Source organism: Pezoporus flaviventris, unplaced genomic scaffold, assembly GCF_033815535.1.
Source record: "Pezoporus flaviventris isolate CSIRO_AGI_PZ_B2104156 unplaced genomic scaffold, CSIRO_AGI_Pfla_v1 ptg000007l, whole genome shotgun sequence".
Classification (NCBI taxonomy): Eukaryota; Metazoa; Chordata; class Aves; order Psittaciformes; family Psittacidae; genus Pezoporus; species Pezoporus flaviventris.
In genome coordinates, this window is record NW_026892555.1 from 85,995,961 (window position 1) to 86,019,808 (window position 23,848).

Genomic DNA, 23,848 nt, shown 5'->3' on the forward strand with positions numbered 1-23,848 from the left:
CATTTTCTCTCCTCTCAGGCAGTAATTTATGAGGAGAACTTTTCTGAGGAAATAGTTGGGCTGAAATACTTAATTCTCCCAGTTGCCCATCATTATGTCTAAAACTGCTTTACTGACAAGTTCTGGTGAACTGAATACGTTGAACAGTTTGAATCTGTGAATTTACACTCTTTTTGTCCCTAGATCATCCATCAGCTGCATCCAACCTTGGCAGAATCCTGTTTCTACAGCTAGAATAGTTGATTCTCCAGCCATTGCCCTGTGGACTGAGACAGCAACTTTCTCCTCTACAGCAGCTTTCTCCTGTCGCCCCTCATGGTGCCAGTCATTTTCCTTACATATACAGAAAAGAGTCTTTAGCCAGTGCCATTTCTGTTCAACCGCCATGTTAGTTTGTTTCTTCTCAGGCCAAAGAAGGCAGAACACTCACTGTGGGAGGGATGGCATGGTCCAGGCACTTGGGACAGGAATGGCCACTTTACAGACTGTGATGGAAGGCCTGGAGATGACACACGGTGCAACACCTCATCTATGACAGCCTTTTCTACAAAGGGACCATGCAGCTTTTGTCACACTGACAACGGGGTTATCCCATCTGGAACTACCCCATCCTTTTTTTAAGTGATACATAAACCTGCCCACCTTCCTTTTCTCTTATTTGGTGAGGGCTTCTGGTTTTACCTTTCTAATTATCTCTTGCCCTGCCCCTACATTGTACGATGGATGCTTTCTACCTTATCACTCAGTTTTTCAGCACAGGTTCTGAGAATGTGTTACATCTCCATCAGTCATAGTAGTTAGAGGATATGCAGGTAGATTGAAAAGCATTTTAACAGGCATGAACTTGGATACAGGATTGAGACCTTTCCCTCTGAAGCTCATAGCGATACATGAGGTAGGAGCCCTTTTTGATTTGAAGGAATTGCACAATTCAGAAGAAAAAAAAAAAAAACAAAAACAAACCAAACCAGTTAGTGTGGCAGAAGACCAAGCTACCTCTTTCTTAAACACCTGTAGTCAACCTATACCCATAGTTTCCTATAGTCAACCATCACCCTCAGTGATTTTCCACCAGAAAGAAAGGTGGACAGTGACACACAAAAAATGAGCCTCTGAAAGTGACCTAGCAACCAAAAAAACTGTAAGGGCTTGTAGATGTCACCAGGCAAGAGTGAAGACAGCTTGTTCTAATGATGGATTGCTTGTAATTAGCCATACTAAAGACCATAATCCTAAATGGTTTGATCTGCTCAGGGGATAAACTGAACCTGTACGCTCACACAGTTAATTTCTTTATGCACTGGGATTTAAGACAGTCATTTACCTGTAAGACTTCTTAATCCCATGCAAACAAATGGCAATACAGTGGGAAGACTGACACTTGAGCAGTCACTGAGCTCCCGCTGGGCTGGAGTAAACACATGACACTGACCTGTCTTGAGGAAATCCCACTCATCCAAGTATAAGGCTGTTTCAAGCCTAGTACCAGCTCTACAGCTTTTGTCTATTTTCCTCACTACCTTCACAGCCCTCTCCACCATCGCTCTGGCCAGCTGTACTCAGACTGGACAGTCCTCCTCCACACTTGGAAAGCAGACACCAGGGAAAGCGGCCAATCTCCTTGGTATTTTGTGAGCCACCAGTGAGAAGGTCATGAGGAAAGTGAGACAAAATGCTGTGGTGAACGAAGGCAGTCAGGCTGCTCCAGAGGTGGGTGGCCCCATGTAGTATGGGCACTTGCCAGGCCAAAGCCCTCAGCCAGGAGGTTAGTGCTCTCAGCAGGCCCTGAAAGCACCATTGGTGAGGCAGGGTTAATGATTGCTGCTAAATGCCTGGGGTTAGCATGCTCCTTATGGGAGCTGCAAGTCCCCAGAGCTGTCCTCACTGATGCAACTACCCCAGGGAGCCTTTCTCCAGGCAGACCTGGAGTCACAGATGACCACCATGTCTTCTGTTTTCTCACAGCCTACGGAGCTTCTTGCTTCATGGGCAGAGGTGCAGGTGCTCAAGACTTGGTCCCTTGCATCCCCCACGGCAGGGATCTTCGCTCCCAGCGGACACCTCGGGTGGAGCTGTGTCGAGGTGGAACTCTGCCTCCCACGGAGGTGCTCACTGGGCCGTACTGCAGCCGCGGCCTGCAGCTGATTGGGCTGCTGCTCTGCCTGGCGGCGGCAGGAGAAAAAAAGGGAGGCGGGGCGGGTTCTACCCACCGAGGCCGCCCCGCCTCCCTTTCTCTCTTCTCTCCCCGCGGGGTCGGCCTCGGTGGGTAAAATGGTTCGGCGGAGCGCAGGTCGGGCCCTCCGGGTGCTGCTGCTGCCCGCCCGGGCCGCGCCGCTCATGCCCCGGGGACCGGCCGCCTGCTACGGGTAAAAACCACAGCGCCTTCTTTCTTCCTTCCTTCCTTCCTTCCTTTTCCGGCTCCCTCGTCCCTCGCTTGGGGAAGGCGGTATTTGACAGGCCCGGGTGGGTGTCACCGCGGTGTGTCTGCGAACAGCGTTTTAGCAGAGGGGGGTGTACACTAGATTGGGGGGCGGTTGACAAAATGGTGGCTCTGAGGTGCTTGCTTCTGCTTTCCCTTGTGCTGCAAGGAGCTGTGCTAACAAGCTCCACCACCCCTTCTCGTCACTACCTGTCACCCTCCCCTCTGCGAGTCCGTTTCCCCCTTGCAACGCTGCCATCGTAAGGCGTTTGCTGGACATCTCCGAGGTAACGAAAAGAATGCGCATTTGTAATGTATATAATACTGCTTATTCTGCAAATCATATTGAGGAAAGTCAGACGTAATACCATGTATTTCACCCACCCCCATTAACCGCACAGATAAAAACTAGGTTGTATGGTAGCACAGCTGGAACAGAAAGGTAGTTCCCAGGGCAAAGCGCAGTACAAGAGCTGCCTACTCTGCGGCTGTGCTGTCTTGGTAAACAGGCAGTATGTATCCAGTGCTTCTCAAGAGCTATAAAAATTAACATTACTAATTCAGTTACAAAATAGTGTGGGGGGGGATCATTTTGTTTTGTTTTAACATGTTTTCCGATTATGCCAACCAATGGGAAATGCAGTCTTTATAAAATCTTGACAGAAGTGACCATGCTAACTGAGCTTACTGAAGTGATTTCATACTCACAGAAACTTGGTGTATTGAAGACCGAATCTGCCTTAGGTGTAGCCACTTCAAGTACAGTTCCTCAGCACTTAAAAACCCAACTCATTTGTTCTTAGTCCAGAAAGTATTGAAAATACTCTCTATGTGAAACTCCTGGACTAAACCTCACACTAAGGCACAATCCTAGAATAAAAAAAAAAACATCACAAGCTCAGCAAAATTCTCAAGCATCTGATGTTAATAATTAATCCTAAAAAAAAAAAAAGCAGAACTGTATAAAAAAAAAATCTAGCTTCTGAATCAGGAAAGCAGAATATATATCCCTTGTCTGTTGAAACTGCATGTTGGTAACTTTTTAAGAAAGGTAGAAAGATGGTGATTATTTCTGTTTTGTTAGGAACTTGAAAAGGTTTTGGCAATTATTTATCTGAAGAAAAAAAATCACATATTTCTGTAAAATTTAGGAAGAGCAAGGTGCTCATTTGCTATGGTGAGAACTATGATCAAATAAAAGTGTCGAAATGAATGATAAAACAAAAGACTCATAGAATAGTTTGGATTGGAAGGGACCTTAAAGATCATCCAGTTCCAACCCCCCTGCAATGGGCAGGGACACCTTCCATTAGACCAGGTTGCTCAAAGCCCTGTCCAACCTGGCCTTGAACAGTACCAGGGATGGGGCAGCCACAGCTTCTCTAGGCAGCCTGCTCCAGTAACTCACCACAACGTGAACACCATTTGTTTCAGAAGCTATAGAATCATAGAATAGTTAGGGTTGGAAAGGACCTTAAGATCATCTGGTTCCAAACCCCTGCCATGGGCGGGGACACCTCACACTAAACCATCTCACCCGAGGCTTTGTCCAACCTGGCCTTGAACACTGCCAGGGATGGAGCATTCACAGCTTCCCTGGACAGCCCATTCCAGTGCCTCACCAACCTCACAGTAGAGAACTTCTTCCTTGTATCTAACCTAAACTTCCCCTGTTCAAGTTTGAGCTCATTACCCCTTGTCCTGTCACTACAGTCCCTGTGGGAAAGTCCCTCTCCAGCATCCTTGCAGGCCCCCTTCAGATACTGGAAGGCTGCTATGAGGTCTCCACGCAGCCTTCTCTTCTCCAGGCTGAACAGCCCCAACTTCCTCAGCCTGTCTTCATACAGGAGGAGCTCCAGTCCCCTGATCATCCTCGTGGCCCTCCTCTGGACTTGTTCCAACAGTTCCATGTCCTTTTGATGTTGAGGACACCAGAACTGCACACAATACTCCAGGTGAGGTCTCACAAGAGGAGAGTAGAGGGGCAGGATCACCTCCTTCGACCTGCTTGCTGGTCACGCTCCTTTTGATGCAGCCCAGGATATGGTTGGTTTCTGGGCTGCAAGTGCACACTGAAGCTGGCTCATGTTAACTTTCTCATCAACCAACACCCCCAAGAACACCCCCAAGTCGTTCTCTGCAGGTCTGCTCTGAATGTCTTCCCCATGCTGTGACAGAATGAGGTTTCTCCTCTCTGGTATATTTTTTTCAATATGTTCCTGTGGCTGTGTAAAGCTGTTTTTCTATGCCCATTGTTGCACAGTCAAGATTTTTTTTTCTCGCCTTAAAGTAATTTAACTACATTCGTGAAACCCAAGCACAGTGGTCACAACTGAGTACTTCTCTGCTCCTGGTAACTTATTTAGTCTTCTGTGCACCCATGAAAGGTACATGGGCCATTTAAATCTCACTGCGTTGTTGTTAATACTTAGAAAAAGTAATTATTCTGTGTTCCTTGAAGGACCATGTAGTAATGAGAATTAACTTATTATGTTTTCCTGTTTCTCTCCCCTTCCCCCATCCCTAGTACTTCAATAACATCTGCCAAAGTCCAAGTGAATGGAGTCCACCTGCATTATCAGCAGACAGGAGAAGGAAGCCATGCAGTTCTTCTGCTTCCCGGAATGCTAGGTCTGGAGATTTTGTCTTATCTTTGTAGAGCAAACACCTCCTTCTCCATCCGGTCTCAAACTAGAATGCACAAAACTATTTTATAATATGTTCAACACCTGATTATGGAGCATTGTCATTAAAAAAAAAATTCTACACATGCAATAGATAGGAAAAGGTGGAGTTGTTATGGTCAGTTTACAGTTTTTAAAGATTTCATTTGTCTCACCAGCCACCTTTTATACAATGTCTTGACTGGTGTAGTAGTCACTTGTACTTTTGGATTTAACTGTGCAAAGGGGGTGTCCAGCACAGGTGGCAAATCGCTAAAATGCACAAAGTACAGGTGCAAAATAACAGAGTGGGGGAAATCAGGTCAGCTATATTTGTTACACAGACTGAATTATGCATTCCTTCTTAGAAATTAGGTGCATTCCAATTCAGGTAATAGATATAATGCAGCACTTGCAGATTATTATCATAGTGAAAGAGGCACAGTTGAGACTGACTTTTTGATTAAAAACATATTTTCATGTTTTAATTATTCAGGGCAACATCATTAAGATTCTCAATGGCTTTTTGACATGGACAACAGGTTCTGCTAACTAAGTTGTATCTGTCCATCGAGACCACTGCTTTTGATAACAATCTTTTAAAATTAACAGAGGCACTTCTTTTTTTTTTTTTTTTTTTTTTTTCTGGTTTCCTGCAGTTCTAAAGAACAATCAGACTTACTAACTGTTTGTGGCAGGCTGTCCATAGAACCATGCTCAGACTAGGGTTTATACTTAACTGAATTGCTGGATCAAAATGGTAGAATGTCAAGAACTGAAGAGCAAGAAACATTTGTTGTTCTTGGCAGCAACATTTTCAAGTGGTTCTTTCTTTCAAAGATTTCTCAAGCACAGGGTGGAAGGAAGTTAATGGGGTGCATTAGTAATAATATATTTTAACCTCTCCATTTTAAATAGCTTTTTAAACTGGTAATTCTGTTGCCAATGCTAACTCTTTAAATACTAACAGTGTATTTCTTCAGTTGCAAGTAATGTTATTAGGTGCACATTGCTATTATGCAGTTAACACTATTACAAACAGTAATAGGCTTAGTATCTTTACCATTATTCATTTTATGGTGTAGTGGTCTTGCAGATTGAGGGTGAGCTTTACATTCTGATTGTCACATACTTCCCCCTTTGTACTGAGTTTTCTATATTATTTTCTACTGTTTACAGTATTAACAGACTAGTAAGTATGTTGGTAACAAAATAAATGCTTTTAGGTCAACAGAACTAATTAGTCTCTAGACTGTTTGTAAGCTACATTAAAACAAAAGTGATGTTTCTCTTTCTAGATAGAAAAAAAACTAAGAAAACAGCATTCTGATCTACTCTCAGCCTTGTGTTTTAAGTTACAGAATACAGCATAACAAGCATGTGCATGCTAGTGCAGAAGTTCATACAAAGCCTGTGTAAAAATACGTGATTCATATTAGTAAGATTGCATTGGTATTTTTCAAACAACCTGATATTTTGCTTCTGGCTTGCTATTAATTGGTGTTGCAAGAGATCATGCCAGGCTTGTAGTCAGCTCACACAGCGTTCTATACACAGCCTCTTTTATCATTTAGACCTGTTGATGGTGAGGAGGAGGTATCCAAGAACATTTCTCCAAGTAAACAAACAAACCCTAAATGCCCTTAAAAGGCCTTTTTAATGTAATAATAGATAACCAATGCGATATTTTATTTACATCATTTGAATGTATTAGATCCGAATAGGTTCTAATCAAGTGGCATGTGATACTGTTACCACATGTCCATAATGCAAATAAGAAATTGCAGTCTTACCTTCTTCATGCTAAGCTATCATTCAAAGATAACTTAGTGCAATAGACTAGAGTATGTTATTTTTTCAGTTCTTTCAAGATCTGAGCCACCAATAAAAGGAACTGTTCTGCATCAGAAAATTGGCTGTATTTGGCATAATTTGGTAATATACATGTTAGAAAATCAAAAGTTAGTTTTATGCTTTTGTGTCAACACTGTCTCCTCGGGCAACAAATCATTTAAAGCTCAGCTTTAAGCGCCAGTATTCTCACAGGAGTGTCTATTGAGTAAGAACAACTGTCTCACACTGTGCTTTTTCACTTACAAATTTGTTGCTAGTCAGTATATTCTTCCACTTTCATGTTTCACCTGTGCTGTCCAGGTAAACAGCAATGGCCATTGTGCTACTGCTTTAAATCTGTTAAAGATAAACCCATATCCAGGTAACGCATTTTAAGATTCTGTATTAAAGCGTATTTGTAGAACCTAGTTTTTTGTAAGCTTACATACCTACCTGAAATTATTTGCTCTATGCATACCACAGATAGTTCTAAAGATTTTTATTATGGTACTACCTGTCTGAGATTTGCAGTGGTTACAATTAGAGATACAGTATACTTCAGCTGATAGATAATCTCTTTCTTCGAATTAAGACACAAGTTTCTGCAGGTTTTCATTTAGAGTATGTCTACCATGTATTATAGTGGTTACTATAACAGAAAAATTATATGTTTCAGGGAGTAGTCAAACTGATTTTGGACCACAACTTAAGTCCATGAATAAGCAACTTTTCACAATTGTTGCTTGGGATCCTCGAGGATATGGACAGTCCATTCCACCATCACGAGACTTTCCTCCGGATTTCTTTGAGAGGGATGCAAAAGATGCTGTGGATCTTATGCAGGTAAATATATTCTCAGATTTTATTATTTTATATATATATTTGGGTTTTAAAGCTATTTTCTTTAAATTTAGAGGAGAAGAGTACTGTTAAGCTGGTTGTTTCTAGCAAAGTTATGCAAAAGAGCACACAAATGAAGGCTTAAAACTGAGCAGATGCACACTATTCTAGAAAATATTTTCTTCTTCCATTTCTTCTGCAGTATACATAGAGGTTCAGCAGTGGGAATAAATTATAAAACAATATGTTTTTATTCCAAGACCTGTCCTAAGAGGTTCGCAGCCAAGAACCATGTAAGTTTAGGTAAAGTGTGTATAAAAAACAAAGTCCATGCTAAGTGGCTTTAGCTGAAGGGATTAGAATAGTGTAAGGCTTTTAGAAAAATTTCTAGAGGATAGAATCTTGGCATTTTGCCTTGAGCAGCCCATTTTGAGAGACATTTTATTCTAAACATTAACTTGACACTTTGCATTTTACAGCATGTTACCAAAATAACTTTTGTGAGAAATAAAAGGGCCCCTGTGACCATACCACACCTTAGTAACTAATACAGCTATTGTGATTAGAAAGGATATGACCCAAAGCTATTATTACTTCTCTGTCTTGCAGAATTCTTTATTTCAAATCTGTGTGTTTCTCTTTTCCTTTTTTATTCTTATTTCTCTGTTCCTCTTTTATTATTATTATTTATGTAAGTGCTGACACTTTTTTCTGGTTTAGTTTTAACTAATATTTTGGCTTTGTTACATTAAGCTATACAGTCTTTTTGGAGTTAAGAGAGTTGGTAGACCATTAAAATTCCAGAAATATGAGACAAGATTCAGACACTCCAACTGTATTTCTGTAATAAGCAGTAACCCTGCAGAAACCCATCTGAAACTGGAAACACAGCCTTCCTGGAGTATTACACGTAGTGAAAGAAAGTAAGTCTGACAGCAGACTCGGGATTAAGACACAGTTTTGCCCTCTAACCATAAATGCAATCTCTGCACCGTAATGCACCGATTTCTTCTGCTACAGTAACAAAGAAAATAACAATGCTGCCATGGATAGGTGACAAACTTTCAGTCTAAATGGTTGTAACCCCCTTTCCTGCCTCTGTTCAAATATTAATAAATGCAAAATAGAAAACAGATCTGTGCCCAAAGAGAATGTAAGCATGTAGCTTCCAGTTAAACAAGACAACAGCCTACCAATCTCTAAAGCTGCCTAAACAAATAAGACAAAACATCCTGCTTTTTTGAAGATGTTTATTGATATAAGCATATAATAACAAATTATTAAAATCTTCCCAAGCATGGGTAACTTGCTTCTATTTTAGTGTAACATGAAGGATAGCACAAATCTCAAGGAATTATCCCAATTAGGATTTGGAGAATAAAACAAAGTCATAACTTCTTCAGAGGGCTTATGGTTTAGATACATTATCTGGCCTACACTTAGCAAAAAACCCGTCCATATAGGTGGGCCTTCAGAACCCTTATTCTAGGCTTCTTCAGATTCTGATGCCTCTGCTCTAGGAGTGAGTCCTGCAAGGTTTCTGTAAAGTAACAGAAAGATGAAATTTTTCAGAGTGTTCAGCACTTTGATGCATATGGCACTGCTCTGTACCAATGTATGCATTCTGTGAAGGAGTTTGCATGAAATAAAAGGAGTATAATCGAAATAAGTCCGCTTTGCTCCACTCCAAATGCCTAATGCTAGCAAAGGCAAATACCATTAAACCAATTATTATGGAAATAATTAGTGTTGATATTTTAAAAGTTCTTACTCTTCAGCCCTACTGTCCTAGTGAAAGGATGAGCTTGGACTTCTCTAAGTTTTGGTAAACCAACTGCAACCCTTACTTGCGATATACTCCCTGTGATCTAATGAAAGCACACAGTGCAGAGCACTGTTTTATTGCAACTCACTGTTGTAAGTTACTTGTCACAGCACGTGTGATTGCTTGATTGCATTTCACATAGGTCTGAATGGAGCATGTGATTTCAAAAGAGATTTTGCTCACTTACAGGGGAAAGCCAGCACAAAATCACCCACAGATTCAGCTGTACAACCAGCTGTCAGGTTGTTGCCAGTGTTAGGTAGAGGCCTGTACTGTAAGGACCTCCAGATCAAAGCAAGCAAACATGCATACCATATCCGACACATCTATTACATCACAGGGTTTTTTTGGAAAGCTGCAAAGGATAGATTAAATTCCTCCTGCTGGAAAGGCATCCTGAGAACCCAAAGAATACATCAAGATAATGCCTAGTAAACAAGAGAAATACTAGAGGTAAATGTATTTCAGCTGAAGCACTGGCAAAAACCCTGGCATGAGGAGCAACGGTTTTAATCAGCTATTCCACCCATCAGCCAGCACAGAGATCCATAATTTGCTATTGGTGGTAGGGGAACAGCAGCAGCAACAGCAAATACTTCAGCTTTACAAGCACTCCTGCCAACTCGTGAAACTTGCCTAGACACTAGTAACCCTTCAGCAGCATGGTAGTGAAAGTGGGTCACAAAGTCTACTTTTTCAACTGCTGAAAATCAAGTTTTTATTTTCTTGCCGTCAGCTCTTACGTTACATATCCTTTTCTTTCCCGTACCATATTTCTTTTCTGTTCAGTAATTACAGCTTAGTAGAGTGAAACCTAATATTGCACGATGCTACAGTAAACCTAACCAAGGAAGAAGCCAAAACCAGAAAAGCCTTGTAGTGATAAAAGTTTGCTAGGTATCAAGCTGACTGATAAGGTTATGCCTCACTTGAGTGTTAAGTTTACAAGCAGACTAGAATCTGCTTTTTCTCTCTTTGTAGTTGTTTCTCTCATTGCCTGCCTTTTTGTTTTCTTCTGTCAAAAACAAAAAAACAAAACAAAACAAAACCAGGCCTGTACTTACAACAGCAAAACACTGAGCACCAGCACAACTCATCCAATTCACTTGCTTTTTCTTTCCTCTGAAAGTGTATCTATCTCCCTTAATCACATCTAAAAAGCTGTAATTTCTGACACCCCCACCCCAACAAACAAAACATACACCTCCTTTGAAACTTTTGTGTTTGTTTGCAAGTGTTCACAAGCTGAGTCTTCTATATACAAAACTGCAAATACTGCTTAACCATTGAGTATCACCCCTGCACAACCTTCAGATGCATTTGCTCCCGAGTGCATTTACCTTCCCCACTCTTAGCCCACTGAACCTGGAGTACTGTGTGCAGTGCTGGTGTCCTCAACATCAAAAGGACATGGAACTGTTGGAACAAGTCCAGAGAAAGGCCACAAGGATGATCAGGGGACTGGAGCACCTCCCGTATGAAGATAGACTGGGGCTGTTCAGCCTGGAGAAGAGAAGGCTGCATGGAAACCTCATAGCAGCCTTCCAGTATCTGAAGGGGGCCTATAGGGATGCTGGAGAGGGACTTTGCCACAGGGACTGTAGTGATAAGACAAGGGGTAATGAGCTCAAACTTGAACAGGGGAAGTTTAGGTTAGATACAAGGAAGAAGTTCTCTACTGTGAGGTTGGTGAGGCACTGGAATAGGTTGCCCAGGGAGGTTGTGAATGCTCCATCCCTGGCGGTGCTCAAGGCCAGGTTGGACGAGGCCTTGGATGAGATGGTTTAGTATGAGGTGTCCCTGCCCATGGCAGGGGGTTTGGAACCAGATGATCTTAAGGTCCTTTCCAACCCTAACGATTCTATAATTCTATGAATGTCACACACACAAAATCCTCTCTTGAGTCACCAGCTGGTCTTCCCTACCGCAGATTGCGGTATATGAGGAAACAAGGGTTTCAAATTCTAGTGGAAAGCATTGTACAAGTCAGAATGAATTAAGGTCTTGCTTGTCATATTTTTTGCCCTAAGTCTTCCTTTTTGAGGAGGAGGGATTTCATTATTAATGTTTTGAATTGCAATTCAGCATGAAGTAACTGCTAAAATGTACACTTAAAGGCTTCAGAAAACGTGAATCGGGGACTAAAACTTGATACAATCCAGTAGCAAATATTTTACATTTTGTTGTTGTTGTTACAGAACAGACTGATAAATTAATAAATAAAATAAATCAATCGTAAACTTGTCTTTTTCTTGAATTCATCTGGGTCTTGGATTACCTACCATCCCACACTGTGATAGTTTTTGCCTGCTTTATATTAAGAGAATCCACAGATACCATCAGGCTCTCTGAAAATGTCTTTACTTTTGGTTGTAAATAGGTATTTCTTTATTTCAAGAGACCTTTTTTAAATGCAGCAAGAATCTAATATGGCTACTGCCTGTTTCTGTAACTAGCTGTGGAAAATTGGAAGGGCAGGTATAGTTTCTTGTTGTCTAAATATTTGACCTTTTCTTAAGTATTTTTGTGTAGAAGGAAGTGTATTTGTTCTGATGATGAAAGTTAACTATAGATTAGCTATGTAGTGTTGTGTCGAAATCTGTACAGTTAATTTTCAAGAATTATTTGATACTTGCTTATAAAACCAGCTGATGATTTGCATATAATTTTCTTATACAAATCAAGGCATTGAAATTTAAGAAGTTCTCTTTGCTGGGGTGGAGTGATGGTGGAATTACAGCACTCATTGCAGCTGCAAAGTATCCAACTCTTATCCACAAGCTGGTTGTCTGGGGAGCAAATGTCAGCGTTACTCAAGAGGATGTGAGAATTTATAATGGTACGTACAAACTGAATATCGTATCCTAAATAAATTGTTTTCATTTCTTCTTGACCTAGGAATCTTAGTCATGTAATAACTAAGTGGCTACAGAGTGGAGGACACAATAAAACTAAAGAAACAAGACACAAAATTCACTAAGTAGCTAAGTATAGGGATAGATGAAAGTGTTAGTGAGAAACTCCCTAACAATTACTCTAGTGGTAATATAATAGAATTTGTAACAAGTCTTTCCTAACTTACACTACTGAAAAAGCATAATAGCTTATCAGTCATTTTCAGCAAATCAAATTTTTATTGCTGTAACAAATTCCTAAAACTAAATACCTAATAATATTATTGACCCTAGGCTTAGTTTCTTTTCTCACATCTTGCACAACCTTCAGACAAGGTCCACAGAAAATCACTGGGCTAGCACATAACAGCTTTTGCCTCTAGGGCCTATATAATACAAGAGCAGTAAGAAAACAAGCTCATACCATTTGAGTACAGGAAGCAAATGAATCATTCAAAATGTCCCAGGATGCCTTTCTAATTTGCATTCCTTTGAAGTTAATTATTGTGGTTACAAAACCTTTCCAAAGTGAAAAAACATGGGATTTCTGATACTTGTTCTACTTATATGAAATAGAATCAGATCACTTGGCACTCTAAAGGAAAATAGCAAAAACTGCTAGTGAACTCAGAAAGGGACCATATTTCCTTTTGCAATTAGGAATTAAGAGTTAACTATGCACGCTCTCAACAAAAATCACCTAGTATAGTTTAATTTTAGTGATTGGAACTTGATTTATACCAGTTGTGAAATCTAGCTGGCTGGCTTCAGCAAATTACAAGTATAAATACGTATTGCACAGGTGTACTTACCTATACTAAAGCACTTTCAGTGGTAGTAGTATACTTTTTAGTTCAGTAAAAAAAGTTATTTTTAGTTCTGTAAAAGTGCTGCTTTATTTCTTTAGATGCTTTTATATTTATATAATTATAAAATGCATATCAGTTAGTATTAGCCAATAGGCTAAAATGTAAAAAACCAAACCAAACCAATCACACCCCCCTCCAAACAAACAAAAAAAAAAGAAATAAAAAAAGAAGTCTTACTTTACATGGAGCACCTACAGCAGTGCTGACCTTTGGCCTCTTCATGGACTGTTGCTTTCAATATCTCTCTGTGTGTGATGGCGTTCAGAGAGTACCAGCACAAACCTTCTACAGCTGGCCCATCAGTGCACCTCAGTTGCATGGTAGCAGAGAAAGGTATTTGTTTGGTAGCCTGTGTCCTTTCAATATTGGCTTCCCCAACCCCCTCCCCTTTTTAAATTAAGGCTAGCCACAAAGATAAAACTGCAGTTTCTAGAAGAGAAACAGCTGTTCAGTAACAGGTTGCCTGGGGTGAGCAAACTCATTTCCGATCAGATGCTGTTAAAAACACTTCCAGTCACTGCTACCTTGCTCATTTGGCTGAGCAAGTTGCGCTCGGTAATTAACATCTCACTCCTTTCTTCCCTTAATTCCCATTTGAAACCAATTAAAAGCTCATCTAGTGGCGTATATTGCAGTTTGACAACCTAGTACTCAGGTCTCTTTCAGGTTCTCTGCTATGCCAACGTTATTTTGGGCTTTATCAATAGAGACTTGTACAGCTGAAGTATGGTTCAGTGAAAGTCAGCCTTGTGGGTATCTGGTTTGTGAGCAGTACTGAACTTCTGAGGGGAAAAGTTTAGTAAATCTGATAAATAAATACCTAGAATGTCAGATTATTTGTACAGCTTTAGCCAGCCTGCCATGAGTCACAGGACTCTGAGTTGCTTGTTTTCCTGTAAGACTATGGCAAATGTACCATGATGTCATCCTGCTGGAATGTGTTAGTAAGAGCTTTCTTCCTCTGAATATCTGAATATTGGTAGAAGCTATGGAAGAAATTCCATCCATGAGCCAAAGAAAAAGGCTGAAGGATATAAAAATGAATTGCCAGCTCTGGCACACAGTTGTAAAACAGACCCCGTCTTATACAAAAGTACCTCCTTAAACTCCTTTTCTGCAAGCCTTCCAAAAAGAAATGCTCCATCCCTGGCAGTGTTCAAGACCAGGTTGGATGAGGCCTTGGGTGATATGGTTTAGTGTGAGGTGTCCCTGCCCATGGCAGGGGGGTTGGAACTAGATGATCTTAAGGTCCTTTCCAACCCTAACTATTCTATGATTCTATGATTCTATGATTCTATGATTCTAAGTTCTAGGACAGAGTCCTTTGATTATTGAGCATGGGTTTTTTTTTCTGTTGTTCCTTGTAACCTTGTAATAACAAGAGGCTCTTCTGCAACTCAGAAATACTCCAACAGAGATTGTAAAACTACTTTATTTTCTGTACTATGAACTATTCAAAACCATTCAGTACAGTTTCTAGTTTGAAATACACATCTGCAATTTAGTTCAAAAATTTACTCGTATCAGTATTGGGTTACACCTTCTTGCTGGGAAGGACTTAACATATTTCAATGTTATTTTATGCAGGCATCAGAGATGTTTCAAAATGGAGTGAAAAGGTCAAGAAACCCCTGGAAGAGATGTATGGGCATAAGTACTTAGCAAAAACCTGCGAGGCTTGGGTAGATGGAATATCTCGCTTTGCTGAAAATACAGATGGTAAGGCTTTTACAACGCTAAACTGAAGCAATTATAGTAGCAGCCAGTTCTGGATGAAAAAAACTAACAGTACTCCTAGCAGCCAGTAAAAGAAGGACTCTGAATACGGCATTAAAAGCTGGGTCTGACTCACACTCATAAATAAAGCAGTTATTTTGTAGATTGTTCACAGAACCAGCAAGGTACGGGAGGAAAACAATTTATAGGAAGCATTAGCTGATGAGTCTCTCCTCTTCTACCATCACAAAACAACATTATTAAATCATTGCTTTTGTACAGACTGAACAGGAGGGATTCTGCTCAAGCTTTTTTCTCCTCTCTCAGTGTCAAAGGATCAGCTCTTAGTGACAATGTTAAGTATCCCCAAAGAGAGATGTGTTCACTCCAGTTTCTGCAAACAGGAGCTGAAGCACAATTTCAAACCTAGTGTATACAAGTTAAAAAAGAAGGAAGTTCAGATTTGGGGAACTCAAGATTAACAGAACAATTTCAAAACCCAATATTTACACAACTTAGGTGTTTAAAAATAAAAATTAAAAAAAGAGTAGTTAAACTAGCCAATTATTAAATGTTTATCTTTGAAGATTTCTGCAATTATTCTACATAGACTTTTGCAGCCAAGGATATCGTGAATAATAACCTGCTGTTCTGTTTTAATTCAGAGGAAAAATGCTTTTAATTTGCCTAAAGCAAAAATACATAATGTACCCAATACATAAAACAAGGAGCCTGTAATTCTCTTATACACGTTTTCCCTTAGCTCTCAGAATGAAAGACAGAAGGTGACATATGTTAACAGCAGGTACTACAGGGAAAACATTCCTTTGATTCTTTTTTTTTTTCCAAAAAGTTTTGTATGGGATCAGCAACATGGTATTAGAATTTCTCCCAGTAGAGTGATGTAACAAATTAGGATCGGATTTTGTTTTACCCTTTCTAGAATACATCTCCTTAAAACTAGTTTATTTTTAAGTCCAAAGCCCAGGCTGGTGAAACCCTGGCTGTGATATCTTTCTACTGTCTGCACATACTTCAGACACTCTTGAGATGGAGGTGACTGTGGAAAACAAGCCACCTGGAAGCATGTAACAAGAACCTGAATTACCTAGATACTGTAACTGGGTCAGATATTGGGAGAAGTCTATAGCATTTGCTAAAAAGATGAGTGATTATCAGGCTACGTGTTCTTTTCCAGACATAGCTTGGGGAGGGCAACTTTAGACTACAAGCAAGCCTCCCTGGAATTAAAGACATGCTGCACAAAAGGTGCAGATGTGGCAAATACAAGCAAAGGGGTTAGTAAAGCCCATCAGAAAGAAAAGGAGGGCAGCAAAACCTTTGTTGGTCAAAAACTCAACTTGACTTCTTTTTGAGAAATAGACTATTCACCCTAAAAAGGAGAGCTTTCAGTGTGAAATGCCATAAGAGATGAACTTTTAGAAGGTGCTACACTTAATAAAACTAAGTTGCATAAAGCTGCAAAATTCAAGATTCTTCTCGCTTTTCTATGGTTTTGGAGTAAATATAATCTAGTGGTTATAGTACAAAACAGTTTCAGGACTGGAAACTGGGAAATAATAATTTGACTACCAACTCTGTCCTTGGGTAAATATCCTAAAGTTATTTGTTACATGTTCTGAAAAATAGTCAACATTTGTGTAGATGTTTTAGAACTGTATGTAACCAGTAGAACTGCAAGACTATATAAATAACCAAACAATTGGGAAAATTGTGGAACAGTATATGACTTTAGAGCTAAGGGAAGTGTAGCATATATGAGCATTAACTGTAAACTGTTGGTAGCTGCAAGGAGACAACTACAAATAGCACAAAGTTAACACAAAGATAAATGGAACATAAAACTCATTGAGTTTGTTTTGACCAAAGATTCTCTTGTGAGAGCATGGAAAGCGAGGCAGTTTGGGAACTAGATTACTAACGAGGAAAAAAGAAAGGAAAATAGAAGTCTTTAAGAATATAAGTTACTTCTCATGAGATTAAAGAAAGCATTGAGGTTCTGTAAGGTGAATGGGCAGGGAGAATAATCTTTGAATAGTTTTAGTACAATCTGTATTAAATGGTTATTCATTGCAGACAGCTAGGGGTCTAGAATACAACAGCATAAGCATGAATACAACCTAAGGTAATTTGTTGGTAAAAGTAGCAAAGGTTGTAACCTGATAGCCAATGTAACAAAATGTAGCATTAACATGAACGCAGTGGGACTCTAAGGCTGAAAAGAACAAAGCCAGGAGAGAGATGCATGTATTTGCTTTGAACAGCCAAAGGCAGCCTGGGGGGAATGTGGGAGAGCACTGCTTCATTCTATCTAGCCATTTGTGCTGGCAACCATTAATGAAACAATTTCGAGTGAAGTAACATTTTGGAGAAAGAAACATTAATTATAGTCCTGATTACATAGTTCTATAAATTCACTGCATGCTAGCCATAAAGAGGGGCAATAGCTAGAACCCAGTGAAATTCACAGTCCTTTACAGAAGCAGTTTCAGCCTTTCGTACTATTTTAAAACAAAGCGTGATTTTCATTTGTTTTCACCTTAGGTAATATCTGCCAAGAGTTGCTGCCAGATATTAAATGTCCCACATTTATAATTCATGGTGAGAAAGACTGTTTGGTTCCACAAGCTCATGCAGAATACATTCATAAGCACGTCAAAGGCTCTCGGTAAGTTATATGGTAGTTATAAGCCGTTGTTGAAGAAATGAAGCGGTTCAAACCCACAGTGTAAAACAAAATAAAGTATTTGAACAAGTTGTCTCTGCCATAAACAGAGCTATTCTAGACTTCCCTATAAAGTTACAATGCAAAGAATGTAGCTGGACTTTTCTTACAATATAGAAAGTGTAATATTTGAATAAGCTCCTTCTTAAAGTCCTCCAGGAGAAATCAAGCAAGATCTTTTTCCTCTTGCCACTTCACATGCAGAACCAGTCCCTAGCATTTGTTGAAAAAAGCAAAGTTCTTCTGTTTCTGTTAGGGCCATTGCATTCCTTTTGCTGCAAGAGACCTTGTTTCTGTCCCTATCAGTAGACCAATGAACTTAAACGCTGTGAATGGAGAGAGACTCTCAGTTACTGGAGGGAAGCAGAGAATACTGATATTTGTTCTGCCTTGTTGATGTGAACAACCACCTCAAAAGTTGTTTTTTTCCAACTGTCCTAGGAATTTTGAGTGAAAAAATGAGTTGTATGTTTTCCTCTAAGTCAGCCCCACTGCTCATAAAAATGCATTACACCACAGGGAAGATGAGAACAAGAGATCTTTCTGGTGATCACATACAGGTGTTTTATGGCATGTCTGCTAGTTAATTACTCCCACATGCCCTGATCAGAGCTCCTATAATCCTGTTAGGTCTCACTGAGCTCTGAAATGCTCCAGAGGCTAAGGGAAGTAAAAAAAAAAAAGTAGGCAGTGATCTAATAGCTTCTATTTGGAAGACAAACCAAGGAGAAAACTGTTAGAAGTTGGTATCCAATAAAATGTAAATTGATTCTTTGCATGTCTTTGTGCTGAAGTGTTCCCCTCTATTTTTCAGAAATCAGACTAATTTTGTTCTCAGAAATTAATACTGAGGTACACGGTCCCATTCTTCTCTTGTTGCACTGGAAATGACATGGTCTATTATAAAGCAGAAGGGAAACCTTAAATTTAACATATTTTCATTAACACATGCTTTTACCATGAAAAAAGAAAGCAAGCTTTTCTTGCTTTTATTTGTATCTAGCAGTAAAGTAGAAACGGCTTCTGACAATTGTAGTGCAAAACATTGCTTATTTCTCTCATGGCAAGAGTAAGCCATGATTCTGTATTTGCATGGCTAGAGTTGAATCGCATTGCAGTGGCTTAACAGCAGTAGCAAATAGCATACATACTGCTATAGGTTTGTGCACCTCCATGCTGCTTGGTCTTTGAAGAAGCAGACAATGTAGTGCAGACAGAAGTACTAGAAGAGCTGGACATGTTCACACACTATTGTTCTTTTCCATAAGACAAAACAAAACTGGTCACCACCAACAGGGGAGATTTAGGTTAGATATAATAAATTATTTATTATGAGGATGGTGAGGTACTGGAAGAGGCTGCACATAAAAGTGGGTAGTGCTCCATCCCTGGCAGTGTTGGATGGGGCTTTGAGCAACCTGGTTTAGGGTGAGGCATCCCTGCCCATGGCAGGGGGTTGGAACTAGATGACCTTAAGGTTCTTTGCAACCCAAACCATTTTATGATTCTATGATAAGAACAAAGATACCCCTTGCTATAGTGGGGCTTAGATGACATGAAGACAACACAGTAAAGTACCAATCAAGATGGCTTTAGCTCTGTTGAAATTGCTTAGTATGCAAAAAGATCAAATAATTTCTTTCCCACACACGTGAAGAAATGGCAGAGGTACATACCTGCTGTGTAAAGTTTTTCCCAGATGGGAGGCAATGGCAAGTAGCATTTTAGGCATGTCACACTTGTATCAGTATTACAAAGATTTAGCCTTCTTCACAGATAGCTATAACAAAAGTTTAGAAGTAAGAAATCCCAACTTCCCTTTTTACTTTAATGGCTGAATGTGTTAGTTTTAGATTGGTTTGTTTTGTTTTTTTTTTGCAGACATATTACACAAAGTTCAAATGCTAATTTAGTTTCTGTGGTGACGTGAAATCTAAATTTCTGTAGCGATCTCTTCAATGCATTCACTGCCCAGCATAACCCCTCTTCTCCAAAAGAGGAAAGAACTCAGGTACTTCACATACCTTTTGAAGATGCATCCTGCTCGCATAACTTTTGGAATCTTATCTTCTTTGCTGACCTTCAGAAAGGTTCCTAGAAACTAGGACTGGGACACAAAAATCGGTTTTAAGCTTAGTTTATCCGCCCCAAAGTGGGGCGAGTAGTATGTCCTTTTTGCTTCAACTGTTGCTGTGATTCATATTCTGAAACACATACGGACAATACTGAAGAGTTACTTCAGTTCTGTACTTGGGTAAACAAGAGCAAGGAAAAGGCAACAAATATTATAATTACCTATGCTCACAGAATAAAACATATATTCAGTGTCTGATTTTCTCTTTTAAGGCTGCTTCTGATGCCAGAAGGAAAGCATAATCTACACCTGCGTTTTGCAGAGGACTTCAACAGAGAGGTGGAAGACTTCCTACGCTGAAAAGAGTAGGAAACAACCTGGAGGTGTTTCTTTTTGCTTTGTTTGGGAATTCTAGTAGGCTTTCAATTTTCATTCAAGTTACAGGAAGGCTTGAATCCTGTAATTAAAAAAATGTGAAAGATATTTGCATGAAAACCATAATTTTGATAAAATGTAAGCCTCTCAGTAGATCAGCGTGCACCACTGTGCTGCAAGATTTGACATGTTTTTAAACTTATGTTAAGAAAGACAGAAAACATTATCTAGAATACATGCCTTTATGTGCTCTTAACATTAAAGGGGAAGAACATTGTAATAACTGGGATTCAGAGTTGTGACATGGAGAAATTTGTCAAAGTTACAAGAACTGAGGGGATAATTGGGTACACTGTTTCTAGAGAGCATGCTTCACCACCACTACCAGAAAGAAGTCGCTTAGTACACATGCCTGCTTTAGAGAAGTTCTTTGAATACTACAGGACTTAAGCCTCATCCTCCTCTCCCTCCTCTTCAAATTCTCCCTGCTCATCAGCAGTGGCATCCTGGTACTGCTGGTATTCGGAGACCAGGTCATTCATGTTGCTCTCTGCCTCCGTGAACTCCATCTCATCCATGCCCTCACCGGTGTACCAGTGCAAGAAAGCCTTGCGCCGGAACATGGCCGTGAACTGCTCCGAGATCCTCTTGAAGAGCTCCTGGATAGCCGTGCTGTTGCCAATGAAGGTGGCGGACATCTTGAGGCCACGCGGGGGGATGTCGCAGACGGCCGTCTTCACGTTGTTGGGGATCCACTCCACAAAGTAGCTGCTGTTCTTGTTCTGCACGTTGAGCATCTGCTCATCCACCTCCTTCATGGACATGCGGCCCCGGAAGATGGCGGCCACCGTCAGGTAGCGGCCGTGGCGTGGGTCGCAGGCGGCCATCATGTTCTTGGAGTCGAACATCTGCTGGGTGAGCTCGGGCACCGTCAGGGCTCGGTACTGCTGGCTGCCGCGGCTGGTGAGCGGCGCGAAGCCCGGCATGAAGAAGTGCAGCCGCGGGAAAGGCACCATGTTGACCGCCAGCTTGCGCAGGTCGGCGTTCAGCTGGCCGGGGAAGCGGAGGCAGGTGGTCACGCCGCTCATGGTGGCCGACACCAGGTGGTTGAGGTCCCCGTACGTCGGGGTGGTCAGCTTCAGGGTGCGGAAGCAGATGTCGTACAGGGCCTCGTTGTCGATGCAGTAGGTCTCGTCCGTGTTCTCCACCAGCTGGTGCACAGAGAGGGTGGCATTGTAGGGCTCCACCACCGTGTCCGACACCTTGGGAGAGGGCATGACGCTGAAGGTGTTCATGATGCGGTCGGGGTACTCCTCACGGATCTTGCTGATGAGCAGGGTGCCCATCCCAGAGCCCGTGCCACCACCCAGCGAGTGGGTCAGCTGGAAGCCCTGCAGGCAGTCGCAGCTCTCCGACTCCTTCCTCACCACATCCAGGACAGAGTCCACCAGCTCAGCGCCTTCCGTGTAGTGCCCCTTGGCCCAGTTGTTGCCAGCCCCGCTCTGACCTGCGGGGCACACCAGAAGCAAGGTGCTCCGTTAGTAGGCCCCCAAGCAGGAACAGAGATGATGTCACCTCTCCTGCCCCACAGCCTGCACCCCTCACCTTCATCCCCATCGTGCTACTGGCATTCAGGTCTCCCAGGGTCATCTGCATGCTTGCTCCAAGTCCTTTCTGTGCACAGAGCTCCCAGTCTGGGACTCCTCCATCCCACACTCACTCACCAAAGACAAAGTTGTCAGGCCGGAAGATCTGTCCAAAGGGGCCAGAGCGCACAGAGTCCATTGTGCCAGGCTCCAGGTCCACCAGGATGGCACGGGGGACGTATTTGTTACCTGCAGGAGAAACCAGCACCAGCATGAGCCCTACAGTTGACAGCCAGTGTCACAGGACCCCTGCTGTGCTCCATTCCACTTCCCTGCATTTTACTGGAGACACACTGTCTAGATCAAGACTACTGTGTTATCAGAGCCATTCTGAGAACAAAGCTCTCTTAGAGGAGTCACTGGCAGGTGACAGCTCTTTTTCAGGGATTTTTCCAGCCTTAGTGAGCTGGCATGTCTGCCCCGTTTATTTAAAGGCATCTGATGAAGCAGACACACTTACCAGCAGCTTCATTGTAGTAGACATTGATCCTTTCCAGCTGCAGGTCACTGTCCCCATGATAGCTGCCTGTGGGATCAATGCCATGCTCATCGCTGATGACCTCCCAGAACTAGAAATATTTGGAGAACAGCAGTTGTTAACCACAGCTGGCCAGTGCCAATCACACACACCAGCACAGTCTGTACATGCCATTTCCTGACCACTCCCTTGCATAGCAGCGCAGCTGCCCTGGAGGAAGGTGAGGCAGCACAGAAGGCTTTCCCTGACCACAGCAGCTGAAGGCAAGCAGGCAGCTGAGCACCAACCTGTGAGTTAATTCTTTTATTGCTTATATCCAAAGGATGACAGTGCCCAGGTATCTCAGCTTAGTCTTCTCCCATTGTCTAGCAGGGGCATAAGACACTCTAGGCATTTCAAGAAGATGACACCTGTAACACCCTCGGTGAGGGGGCTCTCTATAGCAGTGAAACACCTCTTGCTCCCTCAGCGGCCGGCACCAGTGAGGCGGGGAAGAAAGGGAGGCAGCAGGTCGGATGCCGCTGCTGCTCGTGGAAAAGCGGGGCGGGCAGCGAAAGACGGGAGCCAGGGCACAGCCTAGCCGGCGCCCAGCACTGAGGAGGGTCAGACTGCCGGAGACGGGAGCAGGAGCCGCGATGCTTTATCAAGCCCCGGGCTACTCTCCCTTTGGGGACGGGGCGGCGTGCGACCCCAGGGTCCCACAGTCGCACACCGGGAATCGCCCCCCTCTCCCGCCCCTACCTTGGCGCCGATCTGGTTTCCGCACTGCCCGGCCTGGATGTGCACGATCTCACGCATGATGCTGGTGTCCCCTGCTGCCCCGCACGCACACCACCCTTCCACCGCTCCCGCACTCTCCACTGCGGAGGCCGCGCCCCGCGCCCCCCATTAAATCGGGCGCCGTGCCCCGCCCCGCCGGTGACTTCATGCGGCGGAGCCAATGGGCGCATGGGGTTGGGGTGGTGCTGTGGCGTTGTCTCCCGCTGCAGGGGGCTCCGGGCGGGCTGTGCGCGCCAGGACCGTCCGCGGTTGGAGTGCGGCGGGCGTGGAGCGCTGGAGGGGGTTCGCCCTCAGCCGGTGGGAGGGAGAGCGGCCGGAATTCCACACGGCGTGGTGGGTGTTGGGCCGAAAAGGTGGAAAATAAACCCAAAAACTCCAACCTCCCAAACTGCTCTTAGTGCACCTGTCGGGAGTTCATCCCATTACTTTCTTTGCCGCTGCTGTGTTTTTAGCACCTGTGAAACCTGTGTTTCTAGCTCAAGCCTCCGTAATCGTGTTTTGGTATGTTTTAAGCCCAAGAATCATCTCTCCATATCTCAGAGACCTGCAGCACATGGGGACTGGGTGGCTGCAATAGACCCCACAGCCATGCTCAAGCAGCACAACCCTGCTTCAGATAGTGCTGCCAAACCTGTGTGTGTAGAGCTCTGACCTCAGGAATGCAGAAGGCTGCCATGAAACTTGATGATG

At 42.4% G+C, this 23,848-nt stretch overlaps 2 protein-coding genes across 2 annotated transcripts; one reads left to right on the forward strand and one right to left on the reverse strand.

The window, feature by feature from the left end:
• Positions 1-2,225: 2,225 nt before the first annotated feature.
• BPHL (biphenyl hydrolase like) lies at positions 2,226-20,362 on the forward strand. The gene is made up of 7 exons (XM_061449368.1): positions 2,226-2,366; positions 4,947-5,050; positions 7,592-7,758; positions 12,266-12,419; positions 14,931-15,062; positions 17,625-17,748; positions 20,152-20,362. The coding sequence occupies exons 1-7, from the start codon at positions 2,272-2,274 to the stop codon at positions 20,237-20,239; spliced, it is 864 nt and encodes a 287-aa protein (XP_061305352.1). The 5' UTR covers positions 2,226-2,271; the 3' UTR covers positions 20,240-20,362.
• Positions 20,363-20,477: 115 nt separating this feature from the next.
• Positions 20,478-23,283, reverse strand: LOC133267233 (tubulin beta-1 chain). Its single transcript, XM_061449367.1, has 4 exons — positions 23,120-23,283; positions 22,361-22,469; positions 21,979-22,089; positions 20,478-21,761 (listed from the first exon to the last, which is right to left on the reverse strand). Exons 1-4 carry the CDS (start codon positions 23,174-23,176, stop codon positions 20,701-20,703), a joined length of 1,338 nt encoding a protein of 445 aa, XP_061305351.1. The 5' UTR covers positions 23,177-23,283; the 3' UTR covers positions 20,478-20,700.
• Between the last annotated feature and the right edge of the window lie 565 nt (positions 23,284-23,848).